At 41.5% G+C, this 26,255-nt stretch overlaps 1 protein-coding gene across 16 annotated transcripts in view; it reads right to left on the bottom strand.

Moving 5' to 3' along the window:
- The window catches only part of BCAS3 (BCAS3 microtubule associated cell migration factor), a 703,320-nt gene that overhangs the window by 138,176 nt on the left and 538,889 nt on the right, over nucleotides 1-26,255 (bottom strand). For 8 of the 16 annotated variants that reach the window (XM_063655621.1, XM_063655625.1, XM_063655623.1 and 5 more), the window contains one exon: nucleotides 13,557-13,613. The exons of the other annotated variants lie outside the window; for them this stretch is intronic. In XM_063655621.1, coding sequence (XP_063511691.1) covers nucleotides 13,557-13,613 — 57 coding nt within the window. The remainder of the gene's footprint in view (nucleotides 1-13,556; nucleotides 13,614-26,255) is intronic. 16 annotated transcript variants of the gene reach the window in all.

Raw genomic sequence — 26,255 nt, 5'->3', positions numbered from 1 at the left:
TCTTTAACTCCTGACCTCAGGTGATCCGCCTGCCTCGGCCTCCCAAAGTGTTGGGATTACAGGCTTGAGCCACCGGGCCCAGCCCAGGCATTGGTATTATCTCCATTTTGTAGACGAGGAAACTGAGACTGAGACATAGAACAGTTAGGCAAGTAGTAGGAACAAATGGTATAGCAACAGGTCGGGCTCAGTGGCTCATGCCTGTAATCCCAGTCCTTTGGGAGGCCAAGGCAAGTGGATCACCTGAGGTCAGGAGTTCGAGACCAGCCTGGTCAACATCACTACTAAAAAATACAAAATTAGCCAGGCATGGTAGCACATGCCTGTGATCCCAGCTACTTAGGAGGCTGAGGCAAGAGAATAGCTTGAACCCAGGAGGCGGAGGTTGCAGCGAGCTGAGATCACAGCACTGCACTCCAGCCTGGGCAATAGAGTAAGACTCCATCTCAAAAAAAAAAAAAAAAAAAAAAGGTATAGGAACAGATTACTGGACAGCTTTCTAGAGTCAAAATCCAAGGAAGAAAGGGCAGCTTAGCCCAGTGAGGTAGAAGCCAGTGTGTTTAGCAGACTAAGAGCTGACAGATATGGATTCCACAATTGGTTCTATCACTATGGTTGTAAGCAGGTCAATGTCCTTGTCTATAAGCAGAGGGCAGAGGATGAGATAACCTTTAAGGCCCTTTTTACCTTTGCTACTCTACATGAGGAACCATGTTCCATAAGGACTCAAGGACTCAGCAACTGTTTAATTCCCAGGCTTTTTTTTTTTTTTTTAAGTCCTTCACTTCTATTTTAAAAACTTGCATGTTCCCGTGGCCCTGGAATGCCTGCCTCCGGCCCCTCTGGAGCCCTGGGTTATGTGAAAGCAGCCGTGCCAAGCTGGCCCATGGGCGGGGCTGAGTCTTCCTGGCTGGCTTGTGACATGTTCTTGACGTACTGTGTGGTCAAGAAGCTGGAACTGGGGGGGCTGAACAAGGGCCAAGCCTTGCACTTCAGCTTCCTGACCTGGCAGCCATTCAGAGAGACCCTGCTAAGTGCTATTTCCTAAATACACTCTCTTTTCATAACAATCTTACCACATTGCTTTCCTTTACAAGCGCTCTTAAAAAAGGGAACTGGAGTCCTTCTGGTTAATCTACACAGACTACATTTGGAAACCATCAGAAACTGAACTCTAAACAAAACGTTATTAATGTGTTGTAATCTGCCCTCTATGTTGCAGATGAAAAGAAAATGTTTTATAGTTTTGGAGCATACGTTTTAATTGCCTTTTAAGAGTGCATATACTTTTAGTACTTCGTGTTATAAAACTGTAGTATCTGTTTCTTGATAACTGTTGAGTGATCTCAGCTATTTTTATTAGTTTTTTTCTTTATCCTTTTCTCTCTTTTTCTTCTAAACTGCCACCCGTGTAAAGTTCCTTTAGATCAAGCTTGATAGAAGGCTCACATATTTGGGATCTTCATTATAAAGAGCTTCTTTACAACCTCCACCTCACTATAAAACACTTGTTCCTGAAAATGAGTTCTATAAACAAAGATGGAATGGGTGGCTTTGTCTAATAATCCAGTATAGCTGGGAACCTAGCAGTTTAGCCTTTTCCCAGTTGCTATTGCTTTTTTTATGGGGGCCAGATGACCTGCAGAGATCTGATGTTCTTGCTACTTTTCTCAACTGTACAGCTCTGTCCCAAGAGACCAACATATCAGTCATCAACCCAGAGGTCTCAAGGGCAGCATCTTGGATGGACGAGGATCCAGTCTTTTTTTTTTTTTTTTTTTTTTGAGGTGGAGTTTCACTCTTGTTGCCCGGGCTGGAGTGGAATGGTGCAATCTCGGCTCACTGCAACCTCTGCATCCCGGGTTCAAGTGATTCTCCTGCCTCAGCCTCCCCAGTAGTTGGGATTATAGGCACCTGCCACCAGGCCCGGCTAATTTTTTGTATTTTTAGTAGAGACGGGGTTTTGCCATATTAGCCAGGATGGTCTCAAACTCCGACCTCAGGTGATCCGCCCGCCTCAGCCTCCCAGAGTGCTGGGATTACAGGCATGAGCCACCACACCCAGCCCAGTCTTTTTTTCAGCAAGGAATCCCAAATTCATTAGAATCAGGCCTTGAGTTAACAGACTCTCCACCAGCTTATCATCAGCCTGACAAATACTGTCTGGGACACTAGGCTGAGGCCTCCAATGTCTCACCTTCCAGCAGGGCAAGCACTGCCCAATTCTTGCACCAGTGATGTAAGACTGGCTCACAGGAAATGAAACGACCTTTCTGAATGAAGGGTTTCCTGGGGGCAGGGCTGGAGGGATGAGGGTGTTTCACCATCTGAATTCTTGGGGAGGAGGAAGTAGTAGAATTAGACACTGGTCTCCCGAGGGATCCACAGTCTTAAGACCTCCCACTCATATGAAGTACCACAAAGGCACCCACAAGTCATAAAACCTTTCTGAGATTGTCCAGTGTAGGATAATGTTCAAAAACCAGACTGATAGACTCCTTGGGCCAGAAGGGCCCCATAGAGATTACCTGGTTGATCACTCATTTTCAGGTGAGGAAGCTGAGGCCAAAGTGGGCAGTAACTCGCCCAAGGTCTCAGTCTACAAGTATCCAGAGCTCAGCTTAAAAGCCTGGTTTCTAGTTCACACCCTCACAGCATGTACATGGGTTAGTAAACGAGAGATCACTGAAAAGAATACCTTTTAGCTGTCCGAAAACGGGAGACTGTGTCCTTTAATTTCAGTTTCTTTTTAGAGATAATCATCTTCCTTATCTCAAACATTAACTCCAATGTTTCTTATGATGTCTCCAGTGCTTCCCTAATGCCCTCACGACTCACTGGATATTACGGCTTGATACAGCACAGAGCAGTGCTCACTTACAACCTTGCTTTCTAAAGCAATTCTTTAAAATGAAAAACAAGCCTTCTCTTGGTCCTCTTTCCATCTCACACAATATATTGAAAATTCTTTCAATGGCTTAGCAGGCCCTATTTTCACAACATGTCAGAACTCACAAGTGTATGAAGAAGCCGTTGTTTATACGTCTTCTCATGTTTAAAATTACCAGGATTGGTAATTAGGTTTTCTTCCCTATCCTCCCTTTGGTAACCTTTTACTTCATATTTAGCACATTGCTGAGGGGGATAAATGATCTAGGAACACTGAGGTCTTATGTTTGTCAAATCATATGCAGACAATTATGAAGGCAAAGCTCTCTACTGGGCCCAGGGTATGAACTTTCCTTAAACTTCCACCAGACAAACCCAGGGCAAGGGGCCTGGTGTCTTCGACCTTCCTTATAGAAAAGCAGGACCATTTCGTAACCTTCTCTAGTTTTACAATGGCTGCTCTCATTTGGTATCTTGTTTTTTGATCCTCTTTAAGCCTGCCTCATTCAATTTCTGATTTGTAAACTCTGGGGCAGGTGATATTTTAGTACCCTAAGAAATCATCTCAAAAGGGAGCTTTAAAAGCTTTAAATGTGATTGGGTCATCACATTCTTTTTTGTATCCCGTGGGTCCATCAGGTAGATAACAGAAAGTTTTTTCCCTTTTGACAGATAACCGATTAAGGTGTAGTAATTATAAAAATAATGGGCAGAGAGCAGCTACTTAAACATCCTTGGAAATAACTCCTGTGACCATGATTTCACAAATATTTCTAAATAATTCTGAGCTTCCTAAAACAACATGAGAAAAAGAATTTTCCCTTAGATCAGTTAAGGGAAAACTCTTCCATTCTGTAGCTTTTGTATTGACGTTCCTAAAACAAACTATTTCTTCAGCCAGAGACACAATTCTATGTTGGGACACTAGAGTCCATCTCTGCTGTTGAGATCTCTCTCCTTCAGATTTTAGCAATATAGTTTTGGGTGTGTTTCATGACCTTTTGTGCTAGCAAATAAGCCTTTGGAGGATTAAAATTAACTTTTCTCATCCTAGTTTAAGGAGTGCTCTGCTCTGGGAACATCAAAAAAAGGCACAGGCCTGAACTGAGCCAAATACCCACTCTAGCAGTGCTGGTATTATTTTCAAGTTTCTATTTTATTTTATGTATTTATTTTTGAGATGGAGTTTCACTCTTGTTGCCCAGGCTGGAGTGCAGTGGTGTGATCTCGGCTCACTGAAGCCTCTGCCTCCTGGGTTCAAGTGATTCTCCTGCCTCAGCCTCCTTAGTAGCTGGGATTACAGGCATCCGCCACCATTCCCGGCTAATTTTTTGTATTTTTAGTAGAGATGGGGTTTCACCATGTTGGCCAGGCTGGTCTCAAACTCCTGACCTCAGGTGATCTACCTGCCTCGGCCTCCCAAAGTTCTGGGATTACAGGCGTGAGCCACCAAGCCCAGCCAAGTTTCTTATTTTAAAAACAAATTTTTTCAGGAATAGTAGAATACATAGGAAAAGAATATATATTCATCTAAAACAATGTCTTATCTTTAAGAGCAAAGAAGAAGGAAGTTTTATAAGTATTTGTCAGTACACTACTTCTTTAAGATACTCTAAGTGGTTTGAAGTGTAAAAGGTGAATATATTGCTTCAAACTTCTTGACCTATAGGTCTAAAATAGTCACTCATCTTGTCCTATGTGTCCTAGTACAGACTAAATAGAATATTCAAAGAAGTCCTGGTATCATTTGTGTTAGGGGCCTTAAAAATCAGGCTATCAGGGTTGGTCATCCGCCACAAAGCTGGCTAAATTCCCACCATGATACACTTCTGAAATAACCATTCAGGACTGAGGTCACTGCTACTTCCTCCCTGCTGAGGAAGCACAAACCAGACAAATTCTCACCAGATGGACTTTGCACTCTAATCTTGTATTTTACCCCTCCTCCCAAGCCCCAAGGCTCTCTGGGAATTCATGCCAGGCTGGGACTTAGACCTTCAACTGCCAGTATCTTTACGAGTTGTTTTCTTTGAAAGACCTGAGAAATGGGTTGCAATAATCATAGGAATGGTCCTTTAGATTTTCTTTTTGGAATTTTTTAAAGTAGTATCAGCCACAACTCACAAATATATTCCTTTACCCAGGACAGAAAACATAGAGACAAATTATGTTAAACCATCCAATCCAACTCAGAAAAAAAATCAGGCCTTTATGTGCTCCAGTCTTCAGAAGGACTCAAATAGGGTACCACCTACAAAAGAGATAGGATCAGAAGAAGTTCCCTTGGTGGTTTTGAAGGGGAAAGGATTCAGGAAGTGCTCAGAAAAGCAGAAAGCTCTCCAAAAGAAGCTAATTCAAAAGAGATTTCCAAGTCAACATCCAAACCAAAGAGATGTGGAAAAATTCAGAAAAGCATCCTAACAAAACATCCCAACAAAGTACCCCAACTCCTTTTTGTAAACCCACAACTGGTAGGAGCAAAGTTCCAATGTGACAGCCTTTTAATGCCGCAAGTTGTAACCACAAGTGCGGCTGCTCTTCTAACATTATTTTCTTTGGGAAAATTACATGGGTGGGTAGGGAAGCAAACCCAAGAGGACTGCAGTTTACAAGGCCTGAGGCCTGGTTGGTGAGATCCAAGGAACCTAGAGGCGGGGGCCTGATGGTAGATAGGAGAAATCTAAGCTGATTGCACAAAAGGGCTAAGATCTCCAGTCACTCATCAGGTAGAGTATGCTGCTCTCTACTTGCAAAACTGCTTAATAAAATTTTACTGCCAAGGCAAAAGAAGAAACATCTGCTGTAGTCAAGAGCAGCTGTGGTCAGCAATAAGGGACTTGGCACATGGTCAATGCTGCTCTTGCTGGTAGGTGGTATTGTGGTCACCAGTAATTACTTTGGAGAATTTCATGGAGTCAAGGATAACTAAATGGACAAAGAACATTTTATTTTACTTTCTATCTTTAGCCCAAGAGCAGAAATCGTGACATGTTGTACAGAATTCAGAAGCCCCATGAATCCATACTTTTTGTGGCAGAACTTTTTACCTCAAAGACTAGAAATACTTAAACATAAGTATTTTAAACAATATATGTTTGATAAGTGACCTCTCCACTCATTATTTCTGATTGAACAGTTCCTGAAGATTATATTAGTTTTCAAGTGTTTTCCTTCTGAAAGATGTATTATAGAATACTATAAGGAAAATGTGAAAATTATATTTAGCAAATCAATAAATGGTTCAGGTTTTTAAAAACCTCATCTTTATCAAATTTGCATGCTATCGTCAAAGTTAAATAACTTTACATTGAGTAGGAATTGGAGTGTAAATAAAAGTCTGATGTATTCATTTGTGATAATTTCTCATGGAATGATGAATGTCAGAAAGTAGCAGTGAAATTAATATACACTGTACTTAAAAAATTAAACACTTGGGAAATAACCTTTTGAGCCACTGGAAATGATAAAGTCTAAGACATTTCAATCAAGTTAATTTCGGTACTAAAGCAATGCATTTTTCCCACCAGAAACTGTATGAAAAAACAAATTAAACAAAATGGGTCTCCGAATGATGGGATAACATCAGGCTCATGGAAAACGTCATGATTGCTTGTCAATTAGGTTATTACACACATACACACACACACACACACACACACACACTCTCAAAGGCAAAACTACCCATATTCATTTTAAATCATGTCAAGGCTGAATGGTTGATACTGTATTAAAACGAAAGCATGACTTGCATTTTAATAAAGAAAAGGAAATTCTCTTGACAACCAACAGAGCTAACCTGTAGCAACTGGTCTAATTCCAGTACACAGGCTCCAATGATGCCGTGTCAGGTGCCATCCCTAGCCTACACCTAACACCAAGGCTCCTACGTTGACTTCTGGTTGGTTGTGGAAGTAAAAGGAGAGACCTAGGGGACTGGGGGAAACAACATAAATCTTTCTTTTTTTTTTTTTTTCCTGAGACAGTCTTGCTCTGTTACCCAGGCTGGTGTGCAGTGGCGCCATCTCCAGTCTTAGCAACCTCTGCTTCTGTGGTCCTCTCGCCTCAGCCTCCTCAATAGCTGGGACTACAGGCACATGTCACCATGACTGGCTAATTTTTGTATCTTTTGTAGAGATGGGGTTTCGTCATGTTGCCCAGGTTGGTCTTGAACTCCTGGACTCAAGCCATCTGCCTGCCTCGGCCTCCCAAAGTGCTGGGATTACAAGCGTGAGCCACTGTTCCTGGCCATAGCAACCTATTTAAAAGCTATTCCTGACTTGCCCATCTCCAGAAAGCCATCTTAGATCAGTTATGAGGTCGTGATAGTTGTAAGACTCTCCCAGGATAGAAGAGAATTCCTGTCAGTGTGTGAGGTAGGCCAAATCTGGGTGTTAGAAGGCAGAATTCTAAAGTCTCAGCCCTCTCAATCACTGTGGAACCCTGGGTGGATCACCTGAGCTCTCACAGCTTCAGTTTTATTCACGTTAGAGGAGGTGACCTTCCAGCTTCAGCCTCACGCTGAGTGTACCAATAATGGACCCCTGGATTCTGAAGAGCTGCCCATCAGCTCCACAGCCTTCCTGACTTTGCACTAGGCAGTAGGTACCTCCACTCAACAATCTCTTTTTTTTTCTTTCAATGAGACAGAACTTCATTAACATGAAAAAGAAGTACTAAATGTAGGTGTTCCCTTAGGAACTGCTTTTTCTGAGAGCCCAATATCTCATCTTGTTATGTTAAAGCCTACCATCTGAAACCACTTGAATGTTAGGCAGGGAGGTACTTCTACAACTTTGATTTGAACATATACAATTTTTCTACCAAAGAGAAAAACTAATTGACACCAAATTTTTCTACCAAAGAGAAAACTAATTGAATTGTTTGGAAACAACTTTTCACTTTTTAAAATGAACAGTTTTATACAGATCAATAATATTTGCTTAAATACTTCCTAAAATTAAGCTGAGTGTGCTAGTACATGCCTGTAGTACCAGCTTCTCGGGGGGCTGAGGTGAGAGGATCACTTGAGCTCAGGAGTTGAATCCAGCCTTGGCAACATAACAAGACCTTGTCTCTAAAAAATAAATAAAAATAAATACTTACTGATATCGTTCGGCTGTGTCTCCACCCAAATCTCATCTTGACTTGTAGTTCCCATAATCCCCATGTGTCCTGGGAGGGACCAGGTGGAAATAATTGAATCATGGAGGCGGTTTCCCCATCCTGTTTTTGTTTTAGTGAGTTGGTTCTCACGAGATCTGATGGTTTTCTAAGGGGCTTCCCCCTTCACTGGGCACTCATTCTTCTCTCTGCAACCATGTGAAGAAGGACCTGTTTGCTTCCCCTTCCGCCACGATTGTAAGTTTCCTGAGGCCTCCCCAGCCATGTAGAACAGTGAGTCCATTAAACCTCTTTCCTTTATAAATTACCCAGTCTCGGCTATGTCCTTATAGCAGCGTGAGAATGGACTGATACACTTACTAAAATTAAAGTCTATTACACCACATTTAGAAAGATGAATAATGAAATCACAAAATACTATGCAATTGCAGTTAAATCTTTAAAAAATTGCTCCTTCCCTATATATCCAATTTTTTTTTTTTTTTTTGAGATGGAGTCTCGCTCTGTCACTCAGGCTGGGGTGCAGTGGCGCGATCTCGGCTCACTGCAAGCTCTGCCTCCTGGGTTCACGCCATTCTCCTGCCTCAGTCTCCCGAGTAACTGGGACTACAGGCGCCCACCACCAAGCCCTGCTAATTTTTTGTATTTTTAGTAGAGACGAGGTTTCACCATGTTAGCCAGGATGGTCTCGATCTTCTGACCTCGTGATCCGCTCGCTTTGGCCTCCCAAAGTGCTGGGATTACAGGCGTGAGCCACCGCGCCCGGCCTATATATCCAATTTTTAAAAATATAGACTGAATAAAGTATGTGAGATTTGGGTAATTTTAACAGTAAATTAAAATAATACTCTGAATTTTACCTACTGTTATTCTTTTGTAACACATATTTTTGTCGACTTCTAGTCACCCTGTTTCCAAACTGTCTTTGTGCATGATATTCACAATATAGTGCTAAGTAAAAAAGCAAAGGAAAACACATTAATTACTGGACAGGTAAGACTCATTACTTAATGGTAAATAAGCTCAGTGTGATTTCATTTTACAAAAAAGAGCGTATATATGTGTGTATACAAATGCATAGAAGAATCTTAATAAATACCATAATGTTAATAGTTGTTAACTCTAGGTAAGGAAATTACAAGTGATTTTAGTTTTCTTCTTTCTTCTTCTGTTTTTTCCTAAGCTTTTTAAATAATAAGTATGTATTACTTGAGTTAAAAAAAAGAGGTTTAAAAATGCTTTAATTTGACATATTATTCTTTTAAAACTTAAAGTAATTAGCATGTTAAAACTCATCCCTTTGGGAGGCTGAGACAGGGAGAATCACTTGAGGCCAGGGGTTCAGGACCAGCTGGGGCAACATAGCAAGACTCTATCTCTTAAAAAATAAAAAATAAAAAAACTTAAAAAATTAGCAGGTTGTGGTAGTGCACACTGATATTCCCAGCTACTCGGGAGGCCCAGGTGGGAGGACTGCTTGAGCCTAGGAGTTTGAGGCTGCAGAGGCCTATGGTCATACCAGCGCACTCCAGCCTGGTTGACAGAGCAGATTCCGTCTCTTTAGGAAAGAACCAAAACACTCATCCCTCAACTACATAAAATAGTTAGAAGTTACTATTTTCCCTGAAGTCTCTAGTACTCACTTCCTCCATGATGGATGTTTCTGGCAGGGAACTGTGCTACATGAAGGAATGTAAGTGAATGAAAGTCCTGAAAATCAGGATAATGGTGATTACCCTAGATTCAATCAAACTGTACTCAATTCTAAGTCTTCTTATACTGTCTTTATATTTTCTTGAGACACACTTATGACATTCCTCAAAAAATTAAAAATAAAACTACCATATGACCCAGCAGTCCCACTGCTGGGTATATATCAAAAGGAACTGAAATCTGGATCTCGAAGAGGTATCTCCACTTCACTGTATGGAATGTTCACTGTAGCATTATGCACAATAGTCAAGATGTGGAAGCAAACTAAATGTCCATGCATGAATGAATGGATAAAGAAAATATAGTATATAGACACAATGGAATATTACTCAGCTTTAAATAAGAAAGAGATTCTGCCAGAGCAGCAGGAAACTTTTGGAGGTGATGGATAGGTATATATGTATCTCCAAACTCATCACAGTGTAGACATTAAATGTGTATAGCAGTAGGGCGCAGTGGCTCATGCCTGTAATCCCAGCACTTTGGGAGGCTGTGGCGGGCGGATCACGAGGTCAGGAGATGGAGGCCATCTTGGCCAACATGGTGAAACCCCATTTCTACTAAAAATACAAAAATTAGATGGGTGTGGTGGTGCATGCCTGTAGTCCCAGCTACTTGGGAGGCTGAGGCAGGAGAACTGCTTGAACCCAAGAGGCAGAGGTTGCAGTGAGCCAAGATGGCACCATTGCACTCCAACCTGGTGACATGGTGACAGTGCAAGACTCCGTCTCAAAAAAAAAAAAAAAAAAAGTGTATAGCTTTTTGTATGTCAATCATAGCTCAATAAAGTTTTTTTTTTTTTTTTTTTTTTTAAAGAATTCTGTTTGGAAGAAATTGGTGTTAATTCATGAAGGCAGTGAAGGAGGCAATAATCTTTAGAGAACTGTGATAAGCTGTGATCACTATTACTTCAATTCAACATTGGCTCAGAAAAAGAATAAACTTATCTAAGCAAAAACAAGGCTGACTGGTAGAAGATAGGCTCTGGACATATATTTTCCCTTAGCTTCTTAAATTCCAGACTCTTTGCATCTTATGAGATTTTAACCATAGGTTCTGCCATAGCTTTTTGCAAATTTGCATTCAGTGATGTCCTTCTAAATGGAAGAAGGGTCTAGGCATCACAGGCGGGTCTTGTCACGTCTAAAGGATCTCATATGAAGGGAGGAGGGCTACACTTTATGCCTAGCAACATTAACCAAACATGTATTTGGTCTAAGATAGACTTCCAAGTTACTCAAACATCGCTATAAATATGTGTTTTAAGGTACTGTGAGATTTGTCAAAGGGCTAACCAGCACACATCTCAAGGTCTCCTTTAGGTCAGACCCTGATATTTATACTCTCTTCCTGATGTTTGGATTTTTTTTTTTTTTTTTTTTTTTGAGACAGAGTTTCACATTTGTTGCCCAGGATGGAGTGCAATGGTGCGATCCTGGCTCACTGCAACCTCTGCCTTCCAGGTTCAAGCAATTCTCTTGCCTCAGCCTCCTAAGTAGCTGGGATTACTGGCATGTGCCACCACGCCCAGTGAATTTTGTATTTTTAGTAGAGACGGGGTTTCTCCATGTTGGTCAGGCTGGTTTCGAATTCCCAACCTCAGGTGATCCGCCCGCCTCGGCCTCCCAAAGTGCTGGAATTACAGGTGTGAGCCACCACACCTGGCCAATATTTGGATTCTTTACCTTGGATAACAAGAGCCATTTCTGGTCCCAGATATACTTAACACTGAGAAATGATTCCTCTTTAGTAAACAACAAACAAACACGAAAAAACCTGAATATTATACTATTATGAAAGCTCTCAGATTTCTCAGAAACATTTAACATTTATTCAACAAAATTTTATTTTACATGTTAAATGCTGTTAGTAGAGAAAAAATAGGTAAGTACATTTTTTAGACTGGTTTTACCTCCAAACTATTATTATTCTTATTATTTTTTGAGATGGAGTCTCCCTCTGTCGCCCAGGCTGGAGTGCATTGGCACGATCTCGGCTCACTGCAAGCTCTGGCTCCTGGGTTCACGCCATTTTCCTGCCTCAGCCTCCCAAGTAGGTGGGACTACAGGCACCCACCACCACACCTGGCTAATTTTTTTTGTAATTTTTTTTTTTTTAGTAGAGATGGGGTTTCACCGTGTTAGCGAGCATGGTCTTGATCTCCTGACCTCATGATCCGCCCGCCTCGGCCTCCCAAAGTGCTGGGATTACAGGCAGGAGCCACTGCGCAGGCTCAAACTATTATTTTATTAAGCTTATTTACTTTGACTTCTCTTTCATCATTAGCATAAACAGTTGGCTAAGGTGTGTGTGTTTTAAGTCACAAGATGAAACAAGCAGAGAACAACAGAGCCAAAGGGAGACGTGGGTACTTGGTGGTAAACAGGCTCACTCACTAGCTTCACCACTTGCTAAGCTAAATACCAACCTACAAATTCGTAGTAATAACAGAGACCTCACTGACTTTTGCAATCACATTCAAATAGTCAAGCCTCTAATATTAAATCCACATATTCAGTGTGCCCACTATATGAGGGTCCCGCAAAGAAAGCCTAACTGTATTGTAATTGCTATTCAGAGTCTTTTGAAGGGTAAGTGATGGAGAGTGAGAACTGAGGGGGCGGAAGCTCTAGAAGGTTTCTCATGGCAAAAATCCTGTCATGCCCAAACAAGAGAAAGCTCCCTAGTAAGAGTGGCATATTGAAATCTAATCAAAAGCCTAAACTATTTTTGTTTTTGATTTCATCAAATCATTCTAAGAATAACAGCCCTTGGTACCTTTTAAAAATGCTTCTTTTTGGGAAGAAAGTTTTAGTTAAGATATACTTCTGTGTGTCTGAGATCAATTTAAAAGAAATGGACCCTTTAGTTATAGGGCTCAATGATATAGGTAAATGAATCTGTTCTAGTGAATAACATAAAATCTGTTTTAAACTTTTTAGTGTATGTGTGCTAAGGCTGATAAGTCTCAGATAAATGTCAGCTACACTTGTTCATTTTTATTATTTATTTATTGAGATAGAGTCTCTGTTGTCTAGGCTGGAGTGCAGTGGCACAATCTCAGCTCACTGCAACCTCTGCTTCCTGAGTTCAAGTGATTCTCCTGCCTCAGCCTCCAGAGTAGCTGGGATTACAGGCTATTTTTTTTTTTGTATTTTTAGTAGAGATGGGGTTTCACCATGTTGGCCGGGCTGGTCTCGAACTCCTGGCCTCAAGTGATCCACCCGCCTTAACCTCCCAAAGTGCTGGGGTTACAGGCGTGACCCACTGTGCTTGGCCCTACTTGTTCCTTTTTAATATCATGGTATAGTGAAAAGAATATGGACTTTGGAATCAGAGAAACCTGAGTTCAAAGCCTGTCCCTACCACTTATCTTCTCTTAGGCTGTTTTTGAATCTGTGAAATAAAAATACTATTCTACCCACCAGGATGGTTGTAAGGAGAAGAAATTATGTCTGTAGAGTGCCTAGAGGAGTGCCTATGATAAGAGCAGGCATTCAATAAATGGTAGCTCCTGCTGCTGCTGCTGCTGCTGCTGCTGTTGAGACAGCATGGTTACAGATCCCAAACATCTACAAGATGCTTTTCTCTTCACCAAAACACCTGTCACCAGGAGAATGTAAATGCCCACACAGAAAACCCCAATGAAAATATTTTTATCACACATATATTTAACATTCAAGTGCAGAACTTTTAGGGCTGAGAACTTCCAATACAACAGTTATGGCTTCACATACCTGAGTGTTCTTTTAAAAAAATATATTCACATTTAAAAGGTCAAGTTGTAAAGCCATTTGATTAAAATAGTAATAAAAAAGTAAACATTAACTCACAATTTCTCCTTTGGTCTTTACTATTCCAACTGGTATCACCTCCGGAATAAGTTGCACCTTAAGACATTTTAGGATTATCTTGATTAAAATCTTTAAGTTCTTAATTTTAAGTAGGAAAAAACTAATCTCTGAAAGCCAACTTTAATACTTTTAGCATGATCTAGATCTTAACAGTTGCATGTTATCCTCTGCTACTCCTAAAACATTAACACATTGAAACATGATCACTCAGAGTAAATGAAGTTCTCTTTTTATATTAATCTTGGAGCCACTGATAAAATGCAAATGATTAACGTCAGAAAGAATTACTCATCACTAGACCAAATTTCCAAAACCTTCATAAGTTACAGAAAGCGTTCACAAAGGTTTCAGAACTATCTGCTAGAGGCTTTGCAAATTGAATTAAAAACAAAACAAAAAACCCCAAAACAAAAAGCTGAAAATCTGTAGAGCTAATCATTATTTCAAACTCAGGCTTTCCTCTTGGATATATAACTATCTTTGATGGTACTGCTATAAAAACTAAGATCTCCTCTTCAAATCTGATGTGCAGAGAATCTGTTCTAACCCAAACTAAATAAAGATGTTGGTGCCAATCAACTCCTACTATCTATACTACGGTAACCTGCTATTTTATTCCTTTTTGCTTTTGCATTTCAAAAATGAGCTCACTAAATCAGTACCTGATTGTCTCCTGAGAACTGTGAACGCCAACCCACCTGGCACACCTAGGAAAAACTGGCTCAAAGGTATGCTATATTGCTTCTATTGCTAAAAATATACACGAACAAATTAAAAAAATCTTAGGTACCCAAGCATTTGGACTTCTGTTTGCTTGTCTGGACTATCTGCAATATCCATTTCGACTTTTGCTATTTCTAGCCATGAAGCCATCACAGGAGGTTAGCCTCAGGGCCCTGAGAGGAAATCTGGCTTCCACCTCTGGGACACACGTTTCAGTGCTTATGTCTGACTGACCCTGCCAATCACCCCTCCCAGAAGCCACAAGCCTGGCTTACAATAACAGAGTATATCAAAGAGGACAGGAAAGAAAACAAGACAGTGGCAGGGTCAGCAGAGGATAAGAATACGGTGAAGACACCTCGTGGAAACTGGGAAATGGAGAGCCGTACACCCATGGTAGCAAATGTGTCGCTCAGAAAAAGCAAGGCCATAAAGACATAAGACCTGCCAAAGCCAGCTCTGCATTACCATAAATCACTGTCAGAAATAGCTATGAGGGCAGATTATCTCGTTATGATGGAATTGGTCAAGCAGAAATACTCTTGTGCCTAGGTGCGGTGGCTCACAACTGTAATCCCAGCACTTTGGGAGGCTGAGGCGGGTGGATCACGAGGTCAGGAGTTCGAGACCAGCCTGGCCAATGTGGTGAAACCCCATCTCTACTAAAAATACAAAAATTAGCCAGGTGTGGTGACAGGCGACTGTAATCCCAGCTACTCAGGAGGCTGAGGCAGGAGAATCGCTTGAAACTGGAAGGCGGAGGTTGCAGTGAGCCAAGATCACGCCACTGCACTCCAGTCTGAGCAACAAGAGCGAAACTCCGTCTCAAAAAAAAAAAAAAACAAAAAAAACGAAAAACTGCCAGGTGTGGTGGCGTGTGCCTGTAATCCCAGCTACTCAGGAGGCTGAGGTAGGAGAATCGCTTGAACCCAGGAGGTCGAGTTTGCAGTGAGCCAAGATTGTGCCACTGTTCCAGCCTGGGCGACAAAAGTGAAACTGTGTCTCACAAAACAAAAACAAAAACAAAACTCTTGTTCATACAAAGTTATAACCCATATATTTAAACCAACTCAGGGTGGTGATCATAACTGTATCTTCTCCAATATAAAAATCATCCCTGTAAAGCAATTCTCTTTACCATAATCATCCAATTCAGGAATATGGGTGATCCATTAGAGTCAAGCTTCCTGCCTCCATATAAAAATATGGCTAATCTATTTTGCATTATGATCATAAAGTCAGCCAATTTAAAAGGAATAGAGAGTAATACAAAAAGCAGTTAAGAGCTGGGGGTCTGTGGTCAGTCTAGATTTCAATCGTGACTCTGCTGCTTATGGGCTGAGCAGTCTTGGGAAAGTTACTTCGTTTCTCTGAGTCTCTATTTTCTTCCAGAATTATTTTGAGTATTCAGTGTCCCATGTACTGTGTCCAGGGTTGGTTCCTGCCAGTGGGTTCAGGGTCTTGCTGACCTCAAGAATGAAGCTGCGGACCTTCGAGGTGAGTGTTACAGCTCTTAAAGGTAGCAAGGACCCAAAGAGTGAGCAGCCACAAGATTTCTTGTGAAGAGTGAAAGAACACAGCTTCCACAGCCTGGTAGGGGGCCTGAGTGGGTTGCCGCTGCTGGCCGGGGTGGCCAGCTTTTATTCCCTTATTTGTCCCCGCCCATGTTCCACTTCTGTCCTATCAGAATGCCCTTTTTTCAATCCTCCTTGCGATCGGCTACTTTTAGGATCCTGATTGGTGCATTTTACAGAGCGCTGATTGGTGCATTCTACAGAGCACTGACTGGGGCATTTTACAGAGTGCTGATTGGTGTGTTTTACAGAGCGCTGATTGGTGCATTTTACAATCTTCTTGCTAGCTACAGAGTGCTGATTGGTATATGTTACAATCCCCTTGCTAGCTACAGAGCGCTGATTGGTGCGTTTTACAATTCTAGCTACAGAGTGCTGATTGGTGTGTTTTACAATCCTCTTGTAAGACAGAAAAGTTCTCCAAGTCCCCACTCTACCCAGGAAGTCCAGCTGGCTCCACCTCTCAGTATGGTAACCTTTCAATACATGTTAACTTATTATTATTTGACAGCTATGTAAAAAAGATAACTTTTTAATGGCTTCCTCTTGCTTTACCAAAGGAAGTCCACTCTCAGGCCTGGCATCCTAAGTCCGCTATGCAGAGGCTATTCTACTTTTTCAGTCTTCTCTTTTATTACCTTCCTTCACATCCAGGATCCAACTTTCCTGCCTCCAATTTTTCCTTTGTGCTGTTCCTGCTGCATAAAATCACTTTGAGAGCCACATTTAAAGATTCAATCCTACTTTCCCACAAAGTCAGCTCAAATCATACCTTCTCCAAAAAGCCTTTTTTTTTTTTTTTACCTTCTCCATCATCCCTCCACTTACTCACAACATTTTGAAACCTATTTACAATTGACTACTTTATACCATCTTTTTATAGCCATTTGTATATAAGTAGAGTACTAACACAGGGCTTTGTCCATAGTAACACTTAATAAATGTTGTTAAAGTGGCCGGGTGCGGTGGCTCACGCCTGTAATCCCAGCACTTTGGGAGGCGGAGGCAGGTGGATCACGAGGTCAGGAGATCAAGACCATCCTGACTAACACAGTGAAACCCCGTCTCTACTAAAAATACAAAAAAATTAGCCAGGCATGGTGGCGGGTGCCTGTAGTCCCAGCTATTCAGGAGGCTAAGGCAGAAGAATCGGTTGAACCTGGGAGGCGGAGGTTGCAGTGAGCTGAGATCACACCGCTGCACTCCAGCCTGGGCGACAGAGCGAGACTCCATCTCAAAAAAAAAAATGTTGTTAAAGTAATGAATAAATAAAAATTATTATCTCCAACATAAGATCTAAGAAGAAGAGCAACTTGCCCCTGTCCTCCCACTTTCCTACAGAACACCACGAAAATGCCACTGCCTCATGAACTCTGACAGGAGTGGGGACAGATGTTGCCAGGATTCTGAGGTATGATAGCTGGCACTTTTCTGTTTGCACCCAAGGAGTTAAACTGAGTCCTGGGGAGATAAAAATCTCTGGTTTTATTGTGCAGTAAGGCTGCCTGACAAACGAAGATCCAGCTGCAATTGTAACATTCCAAGCTCACAAGGCACCAAGTTTTACTAACTATAATTTAACTGGTCCGACTGCTGCAGTCCAAATTCTTGTTTGGATAATCAGCCTTTGTTTGAATATGTTCAAAAACAGCACAGGCTAGCATTCGCCTCTGGGTATGTCATGTGAGCTGATTACCCTGTGGCTCCCAGTAGCAGAAACTCCTAGACAAGAGGAGGATTATTTTCCTGGTATTACTGTTAAGCTAACATATAATCAGTCCTTTTCCCCCAGTCTCCACATCTCTTTTGTAGCCTCCCTAACCTTTTTTTTTCCCTTGTCTTTCTTTCTCCTCCTTCTACTTTTTTTTTTTTTTTTTTTTTTAACAATTCAAAAGTCTTCTTTCCAAGTTCAAACAAAGTTTAAAGGTGAAAAGGTCAAAAGCTTCATGGCTGGAGCTGTTTAGAAAGAGGTAGCACTAACGGGGGTCTCCAGCTCAGCATCTACTAAAGGCTCAGGAATCTCATATTTCACTGTACTTCTGTACTACATAGTCACCTTGACACAATCTGTTTGGAATGAAATTAAACCCTTGTTAATAAATTTGAACATAAGAGAATAATAACTCTACCTGCTAAACAAGCACATTCATACATAAGCAACTCGAGTGGCTCAATCATTTGTCAAATATCTCAATTCTCAAAACTGTATGTTTTCATTGAAGGTTACTTGTTTGAGATCTTCCCAGGCTGCCTGTCTGCAAGTCTTAGGCTATAACTAGCTAAGAAGTATTCTGGAAACTGCACTTATCCGGTCCTTCAGCCTTCACCTGGCCACTCTTTTCAAAGAGACCAAATGAGTTGACACATTTAAAGTGCTTAGGACAGGCGGGGGGCGGGGGGCAGACAGCCAGGTGTGGTGGTTCACGCCTATAATCCCAGCACTTTGGAAGACCGAAGTGGGCGGATCATCTTAGGTCAGGAGTTTGAGACCAGCCTGGCCAATGTGGTGAAACCCCTGTCTCTACTAAAATACAAAAATTAGCCAGGAGTGGTGGCGTGCGCCTATAGTCCCAGCTACTTGGGAGGCTGAAGCAGGAGAATTGAACCCGGGAGGTGGAAGTTGCAGTGAGCCGAAATCATGCCACTGCACTCCTCCCTGGGTGACAGAGTGAGACTCTGTCTCAATAAATAAATAAATAAATAAATAAATAAATAAATAAATAAAGTGCTTAGGACAAAGCCTAGCGCTTTGCGAGAAAATGCGAAGTTGAGAGAAAATGCGAAGCAGCACTATGATTTTTTATTTTTTTGGAGAAAGCCTGAGCTAGAGAGTATAGTTCTAACAGTCAGTGGGAAGACTGCTGGCTGGGAAAGGCCCTGGCGCAGGACAGGCAGGAATGACTAGCCATAGGTCCATGGGTTGGTGAAATGCTGCACAGTGGGAAATGAAGTGAGCTCTAAGCTGGTCTGGAACTGTAGGTGTTAATCTGCTTCTAGCAGCTCCTGAATTGCTAGAGGGAAGCCCACTAAAGGAGAAGGAAACTCCTCTCCCTGGGAGGGAGGTCTGTTGATTTTGCAATTAACAACAGCAAAGAAACACATTCTGAAACTTTTCCTAGAAGGCTCAGAATTTAATCCTATACAACAGTTTAGTATTGAATCTGCAAGGTCTTGGCTGAGATGACAGGTGGAAAACAGAGTACTTCAGACCTGGCTCCAGTCAGAGAGAGGGACAGGAGTAATCAGGAGTAATCACTCTAGGCCAAAATTGCAACCTGCTCAGCAATGGTGTAGGAATGTAGGATTTGAGGAAGGAGAGGAAGGAAGAGAGAGCTGTATCCCAGTACTCAGTGGGAAGCTTAGAAAGTGAGCACTAATGGTTGCAGGTTTATCATTTACTTCCCCATTCTGCATTCTTGCTCCATGCATTCTGGGACAGAGGAAGAGGGTTTCTATTGTGAATTTCTGTAACTTCTAATAGTGCTATGTTTAGACCAGTACTAATCTTTAATATCAATGAATGACACCCTCTACTAGCTTAAATCATTCTGCAATTTAAAACCACTTTTTTTTGCTCTATGATGTGGGTACTAAGTGAAAAAAAAAAAAAAACCCAAACCTGATATTAGTAATACTCAATTCACATTAATTAGAATAATGGATGGAATGCCACAGCTGGAAGAGCTCTTAAAGAAAGCTCAACTAGACAGGAAAGAGCCTCAGGGGCCAGAACTGAAGCCAGAGAGAGATTCTCCCTGTGCCCTCCATTAACCAAAGCATATCTTCTTGTATCTGTTTTACAGATTGGGGTCCTGCATAAAATTTTATTAGAAAAAGAGTTCTGTGATTAGGAAGATGAATTGAGAAGGGAGGTTTGACGAAGAGCTAGCCTAATCCATGCTTTCATTTTTAAGTAAAAGAAACATGAGACAGGAAGACTGTGACTTATCCAAGGTCCCTCAGTGAATCAGAGACAGGGTTAAGGCAAAAATACCTCTCCAGTCTTCGAGTTCGGTATATGCTTCATCTCCAAATCAAGTCTACTGGCTCCACCTTTCAGGGAAGCCCTTCATTTACTGTGTTTTGATCATAAGACTGCAACTTAAAAAGAAGCATTTCTTAGAAATATTTAGCACAATAACTCAACAATCATTTTTAGATCTGGACGATGAACCAATACAAGCTTAGTTGATTGGCATCTTTAGTTGTAGAATCACTTCTGCAAAAGCCATTAGCCACAGAGTGTTCTGGGCAGCTCAGATTTTACTACAAACCTGTAAAAGCCTGGGGTCCAAACTCTTCCCTGGGGCTCAGAGGTGTGAAGCTTCCTAAATGAAACTTGGGCATTCAGAACCTTCCCAATCAGCTCTAATCTTTATCACCTCCTTTCCATTATCCCTCAAAGAGTGTTGCTAGATAATATGGAGAGGGGTTTTTAAAAAAAGAAGTATTTTTAGCCCCTTTTTAAGTGGTAACAAAGTTTATCACCCTCCTACTCAAATTAGTCACACAGGTTAGTCCCAAGAGAGAGCAGTCTAGCTACAGATCACTGCAAAGTAATGACTTCATGGAGGCCCAAAACAAACACTTTGGCACATGGTTCCATCTGGAAATATAGTCAAATAGAAGCAAATTCCATGAAATTCCCAACTGATGCCGGCAACATAATTTTGCATCTTACAATACTAGCTCAAGGCTAATGCAGTGGCCTGCTAAACAGATAAGCAACTCTAAAAAGAAAATAGTTAACATAAAGAAAATAATTAAAATAGACAAAGTTGTTTTAATGCTGATAATAATTATTTCTAATATACAGTCAGAAGGGTTGAAGAGGCCAATGAAGAGCAATGAGAAGAGAGATCAGTCGAGACTACAGTAGGATTTGAAAAGAATTTTCTACCATTGTGATTTTTTTTCCTCTTAAGAAAGAGAACACCGGTCCTGGATCCTCAGGATGAAACCCAGAGATGGGTTTTTGAAGATTTTCTTTACTCAAAAGAGGGTTCTCAAGGCAGGACTAGAACATGGACCATGAAGAAGGTTATATTCCAAGGGTCTGCCAAACTGCCATGAATACACAAATATTCCTACCTGGGACTCTGTTTCTCTGTATACAAAAGAAAAACAGCCTCCCACCCTGCCAGATAATGATTTTGAGGAAAATTACTCCCCACCCCACACCTTTTTTTTGGCCAAAATAAAACATTACAATCAGTATTTTACATTACAGTCTGTCATTACATACAATACACATGTCTATCCAGAATTAATTGCTTCTAAATTATCACAAAGCACACTACACAAATTAACATATACACAAATTACATATACACAAATTAACATTAACCACTGACTTTGTGGAATGCTTTTAAACTCTCCTCATTTCTTTTTCTCTTTCTCTCTCTTTTTTTTTTTTTTCGGAGTCTTTCTCTGTCACCCAGGCTGGAGTGCAGTGGTGTGATCTCGGCTCACTGCAAGCTCCGCCTCCCGGGTTCACGCCATTCTCCTGCCTCAGTCTCCTGAGTAGCTGGGATTACAGATGCCCACCACCACGCCCAGCTAATTTTTGTATTTTTAGTACAGATGGGGTTTCACCGTATTGGCCAGGCTGGTCTTGAACTCCTGACCTTGTGATCCACCGCCCCCCCCCCCCCCCCTTCGGCCTCCCAAAGTGTTGGGATTACAGGCGTGAGCCACTGCGTCAGGCCTCTTTCTTTCTTTCTCTTTTTTTTTTTTTTTTTTTTGAGACAGGGTCTCTCCCAGGCTTGAGTGCAGTGGTGCAATCATGGCTCACTGTAGCTTCGATGTCCCAGGCTCAAATGATCCTCCCACCTCAGCCCCCTGAGTAGCCGGGACTACAGGTGTGTATCACCACACCTGGCTAATGTTAAAATTATTTTGTAGAGACGGGGTCTTGCTATGTTGCCCAGGCTGATCTCAAACTCCTAGGCTCAAGCTATCTTCCTGCCTTACCCTCCTAAAGTGCTTACAGATGTGATTACAGGTATGAGCCACTATCTCCAGCCTTCTCATTTCTTTTGAAGGTAGGATTCCTTAATGCCCAGCATGGTTTCTGCATTATGGATTTGGAACTTAAGAAAGGCATGGGTTAAAAAACAGCTTTGTACTTCATGGTATGACTTTGAACAAATATCTGAAACTTCTAAAACCTGTTTCTTATCTGCAAAATGGAGATAAAGCAATAAAAAGACATTATCAAGAGAGTAAACAGGCAACCTAAAGAATGAGAGAAAATATTCTCAAACTATGCATCTGACAATAATCTAATATCCAGAATCTATAATCAGAAACTTAACAAGCAAAAAATTAAAAAAAAAAACACTAAAAAATGGGCAAAGGACATGAATAGACACTTCTCAAAACAAGACATACAAGCAACCAACAAACACATGAAAAAATGCTCATCATCACTCTCATCTGAGAAATGCAAATCAAAAACCACAATCAGATATAATCTCACACCAGTCAGAATGGCTATTATTAAAAAGTCAGGTCAGGTACAGCAGCTCACACCTATAATCCCAGCACTTTGGGAGGCCGAGGTCGGAGGAGGATTGCTTGAGTCCAGGAGTTTGAGACTAGCCTGGGGAACACAGTGAGACCTTATCTCTTAGAAAAAAAAAAGGCGAAAACTAGATGCTGGCGAGGCTGCAGAGAAAAGGGAATGCTTATACACTGTTGTTATAAACTAGTTCAGCCGTTGTGGAAGGCAGTTTGGAGAGTTCTCAAAGAACTTAAAACAGAGCTACCATTTGACCCAGCAATCCCATTATGGGTATATATATCCAAAGGAAAATAGATCATTATACCAAAAAGATACCTGCACTCCTATGTTCACTGCCACACTATTCACAAGAGCAAAGACATGGAATCAACCTTGGTGCCCATCTACAAGCAGATTGGATAGAGCAAATGTGGTACACATACACCATGGAATAAAAGAATGAAGTCATGTCCTTTGTAGTAACATGGATGGAGCTGGAGGCCATTATCTTAAGCAAATTAGTGCAGGGACAGAAAACCAAATACCACATGTTCTCACTTTTAAGTGGGAGTGAAACTTTGAGCACCCATAGGCATAAACATGGGAACAATAGATACTGTGAACTACTAGAGGGGGAGGGAGAGACAGGGCATGGGTTGAAAAACTACCTGTTGGGTGCTATGCTCACTACCTGAGTGCAAGATGCCCATGTAATAAACCTGCACATGTGCCCCCGTATCTAAAAGTTTAGAAAAAAAATTGTAACCTCTATCAATGTTATGTTATTGTAGTGTTTCTGGGGGGTATGTAATGGTGGACCAGGAAGAGCTGTTTTGCTTAAAATTTTATGAAAAAAGTAATTTGGCAGACAAATAGCTTACATATTAAAACAAAGTATACATATATGCACATATCAACACTATACGTGTGTGTGTGTGTGTGTGTATATACACACTTTTTTTTGAGACGGAGTCTCACTCTGTCACCCAGGCTGGAGTGCAGTGGCATGATCTCAGCTCACTGCAACCTCGGCCTCCTGGGTTCAACCAATTCTCCTGGCTCAGCCTCCTGAGTAGCTGGGACTATAGGCACACGCCATCACGCCCGGCTAATTTTTGTATTTTCGGTAGAGACCAGGTTTTGCTATATTGGCCAGGCTGGTCTTGAACTCCTGACCTCAGGTGAACCGCCCACCTTGGCCTCCCAAAGTGCTGGGATTACAGGCGTGAGCCATCGCGCCCGGCCAACACTATCTTATAATTCGAAGATAAAAGCCTAGCTTCAGGAGAATTTTCAGCTGGTAGCAGGCAAGGTTGTGGCTCCATATCTAGAGACTGGGTAAGAGGGATGCATAGAGCATCTCTCCTCTACTATTAGAGCTATGTAAATGGAGAAGCACAAGAATGTGGCTCATGAACGTGAACTGAGGCTGCCTGGAAGGAAAACTATTGTATTTAGACAAAGAAAATTGGTCTGTGCTATAGTGTGAGCATCCCCTTCAAAACTAATGTTGAGATTTAATTGCCATTGTGTATCAGCCTGTCCTTCAACTGAAGCTTTGAAGCCGGACATTGACTCCTCCTCTCTAGCTATGAAAGTCCTAGATGGCATCTTCTTCCAATAGAAGGCTGTTTCGTCTACATCGAATATCTGTTGTTTAGCATAGCCACCTTCATCAATGATCTTGGCTAGATCTTCTAGATAACTTGCTGGAGCTTCTCCATCAGCACTTGCTGCTTCATCTTGCCCTTTTATATTATGCTAATAGCTTCTTTCCTTAAACCTCATGAACCAACCTCTGTTAGCTTCAAACTTTTCTTCTGCAGCTTCCTCACCTCTCTCAGCTTCATAGAATTGAACAGAGGTAAGGCCTTGCTCTGGATTAGGCTTTGGCTTAAAGGAATGTGGTGGGTGGCCAGGTGCGGTGGCTCACATCAGTAATCCCAGCACTTTGGGAGGCCGAGGCAGGAGGACTGCTTGAGGCCAACAGTTTGAGAAATGTTGTGGTTGGTTTTATCTTCCATCCAGACAACTAAAACTTTCTCCATCTCAGCAAGCAGCAAGGCTGTTTTACTTTCTTCTGTGCTCACTGGAGTGGCACTTTTAATTCCCTTCAAGAACTTTTCCTTTACATTAACAACTCAGCTAACTGCTGCAAGAGGACTAGCTTTCAGCCTGTCTCAGCTTTTGACATGCTTTTCTCACTAAGCTTAATCATTTCTAGCTTTTGATTTAAAGTGAGAGACGAACCTCTTTCTTACACTTGAACACTCAGAGGTCATTGTAGGGGTATTAATTGGCCCAATTTCAATATTATTTTATTGGCTCATGGAATCGGGAGGCCTGAGAAAAGGCAGAGAGATGGAGGAACAACTGGTCAGTGGAGCAGTCAGAACGCAAAACATTTATTAAGTTTGCTGTTTTACATGGGCATGGTTTGAGGGTGCCCCAAAACGATTACAATAGTAATGTCAAAGATCACTGATCACAGATAAAATAATAATGCAAAAGTTTGAAATCTGGTGACAATTACCATAGTGTGACACAGAGATGCGAAGTGAGCACATGCTGTTAGAAAAATGGTGTCTACACACTTAACACAGTTGCCACAAATCTTCAATTTGTAAAAAATGCAATATCTGTGAAGCACAATAAAGCAAAATGCAGTAAAATGAGGTGTGCCTATACTTTAGTGCTTTTAAATCCTTTTAAAATACACCATACCCATGTGTCCTTCCCACCTTAAAAAAATACACTATAGATTATGGTTTCCTGTTAAGGCAACTTTTCTGGTAATAGATTTCGATGTGTCTACAGTCTCCTTCATAATTTCTCAGCTGGGGCTTAGAAGAATCTCAAAGCAAAATAATGAAGAATTTTCCCATCTTTGAAACTGTTCAAGACTTCAATTAAGAGCCAGGTACCGGTCCTTCAAATAAGGAGTCCTACTTGCTGAAAAATGAGGAAGGTCCTACTGCTGGTTTCTACTGGGCCTTGAGGGTGAAGCACAGTATGCAGGAATGTGTGTAAAGGAAGCGGCCTTCTTAGGAAAACCAGATGCAAAACCTTCTATGCTGGAAATTGGAAAGGACAGTCTCCAGGTTGAAAGGGATTCTATGGCTACACCTGTGGCTAAGCCTTTGCACTTTATTTCCCTGAGGGTTCACTCCCAAGTAACAGGAAAAGTGCTGCCAACCCCACTGTGTCACCTATTCTTCCCTTTAGAGAGGCTCAGATATTTGCAAAATTCCCTTTCAATGTTTGACCTTAGTACAAATTTTACATAAAATCAAGCAGAGAGCAAAAGAAAATCATTATAGAAAATATAAATAACACAAAAAGTTATGTTTCTCAAGTATAGGTTTCTGATTCTAAAAATCGCCTTCAGAGTAGCAAGAACTTTCCCGAGTGTGCTCTAACCTGATGGGCTGGTGTAAATTAACAGGACCTATCCCCAATTTCTTCTTCCTTGGCTTCCCACACCTGTCTCTCGGCCATGTGGCCTTAGGGCACAGAAGGTCTCCCCAGCACACAGGCCTGGTTCTACTGTCTATCTGGTCATTTCACTTCATTCATGGGCAAACACAAATTCCTCCCAAAAGCTAAAGAAAGCCCTTTTCTGTTTCAAACTTCCTACAGTCCCTAGAGTTCCTCTGTTCTTAATTATAATTTCTGGTCTTAGGGACATGTTTAGGTTATAACAGCATTAGTGATTAACATCCACCCACAGAGGCCAAATGAATTACCTTAATCTGGGATCCAGGGATGGATTTCAGAGGGGTCCTGAAACCCCTGAAAGCACATGCGACATTGTATATGTATGAGTATCTGCATTTTTTCAGAAGAGGACTCATAAATTGCACTAGCTTCTCAGAG

The sequence above is a fragment of the Pongo pygmaeus genome, chromosome 19 (assembly GCF_028885625.2).
Source record: "Pongo pygmaeus isolate AG05252 chromosome 19, NHGRI_mPonPyg2-v2.0_pri, whole genome shotgun sequence".
Lineage (NCBI taxonomy): Eukaryota > Metazoa > Chordata > Mammalia > Primates > Hominidae > Pongo > Pongo pygmaeus.
Note: the sequence above shows the minus strand (reverse complement) of the source record. Positions and strands in the feature narration are given on the sequence as shown.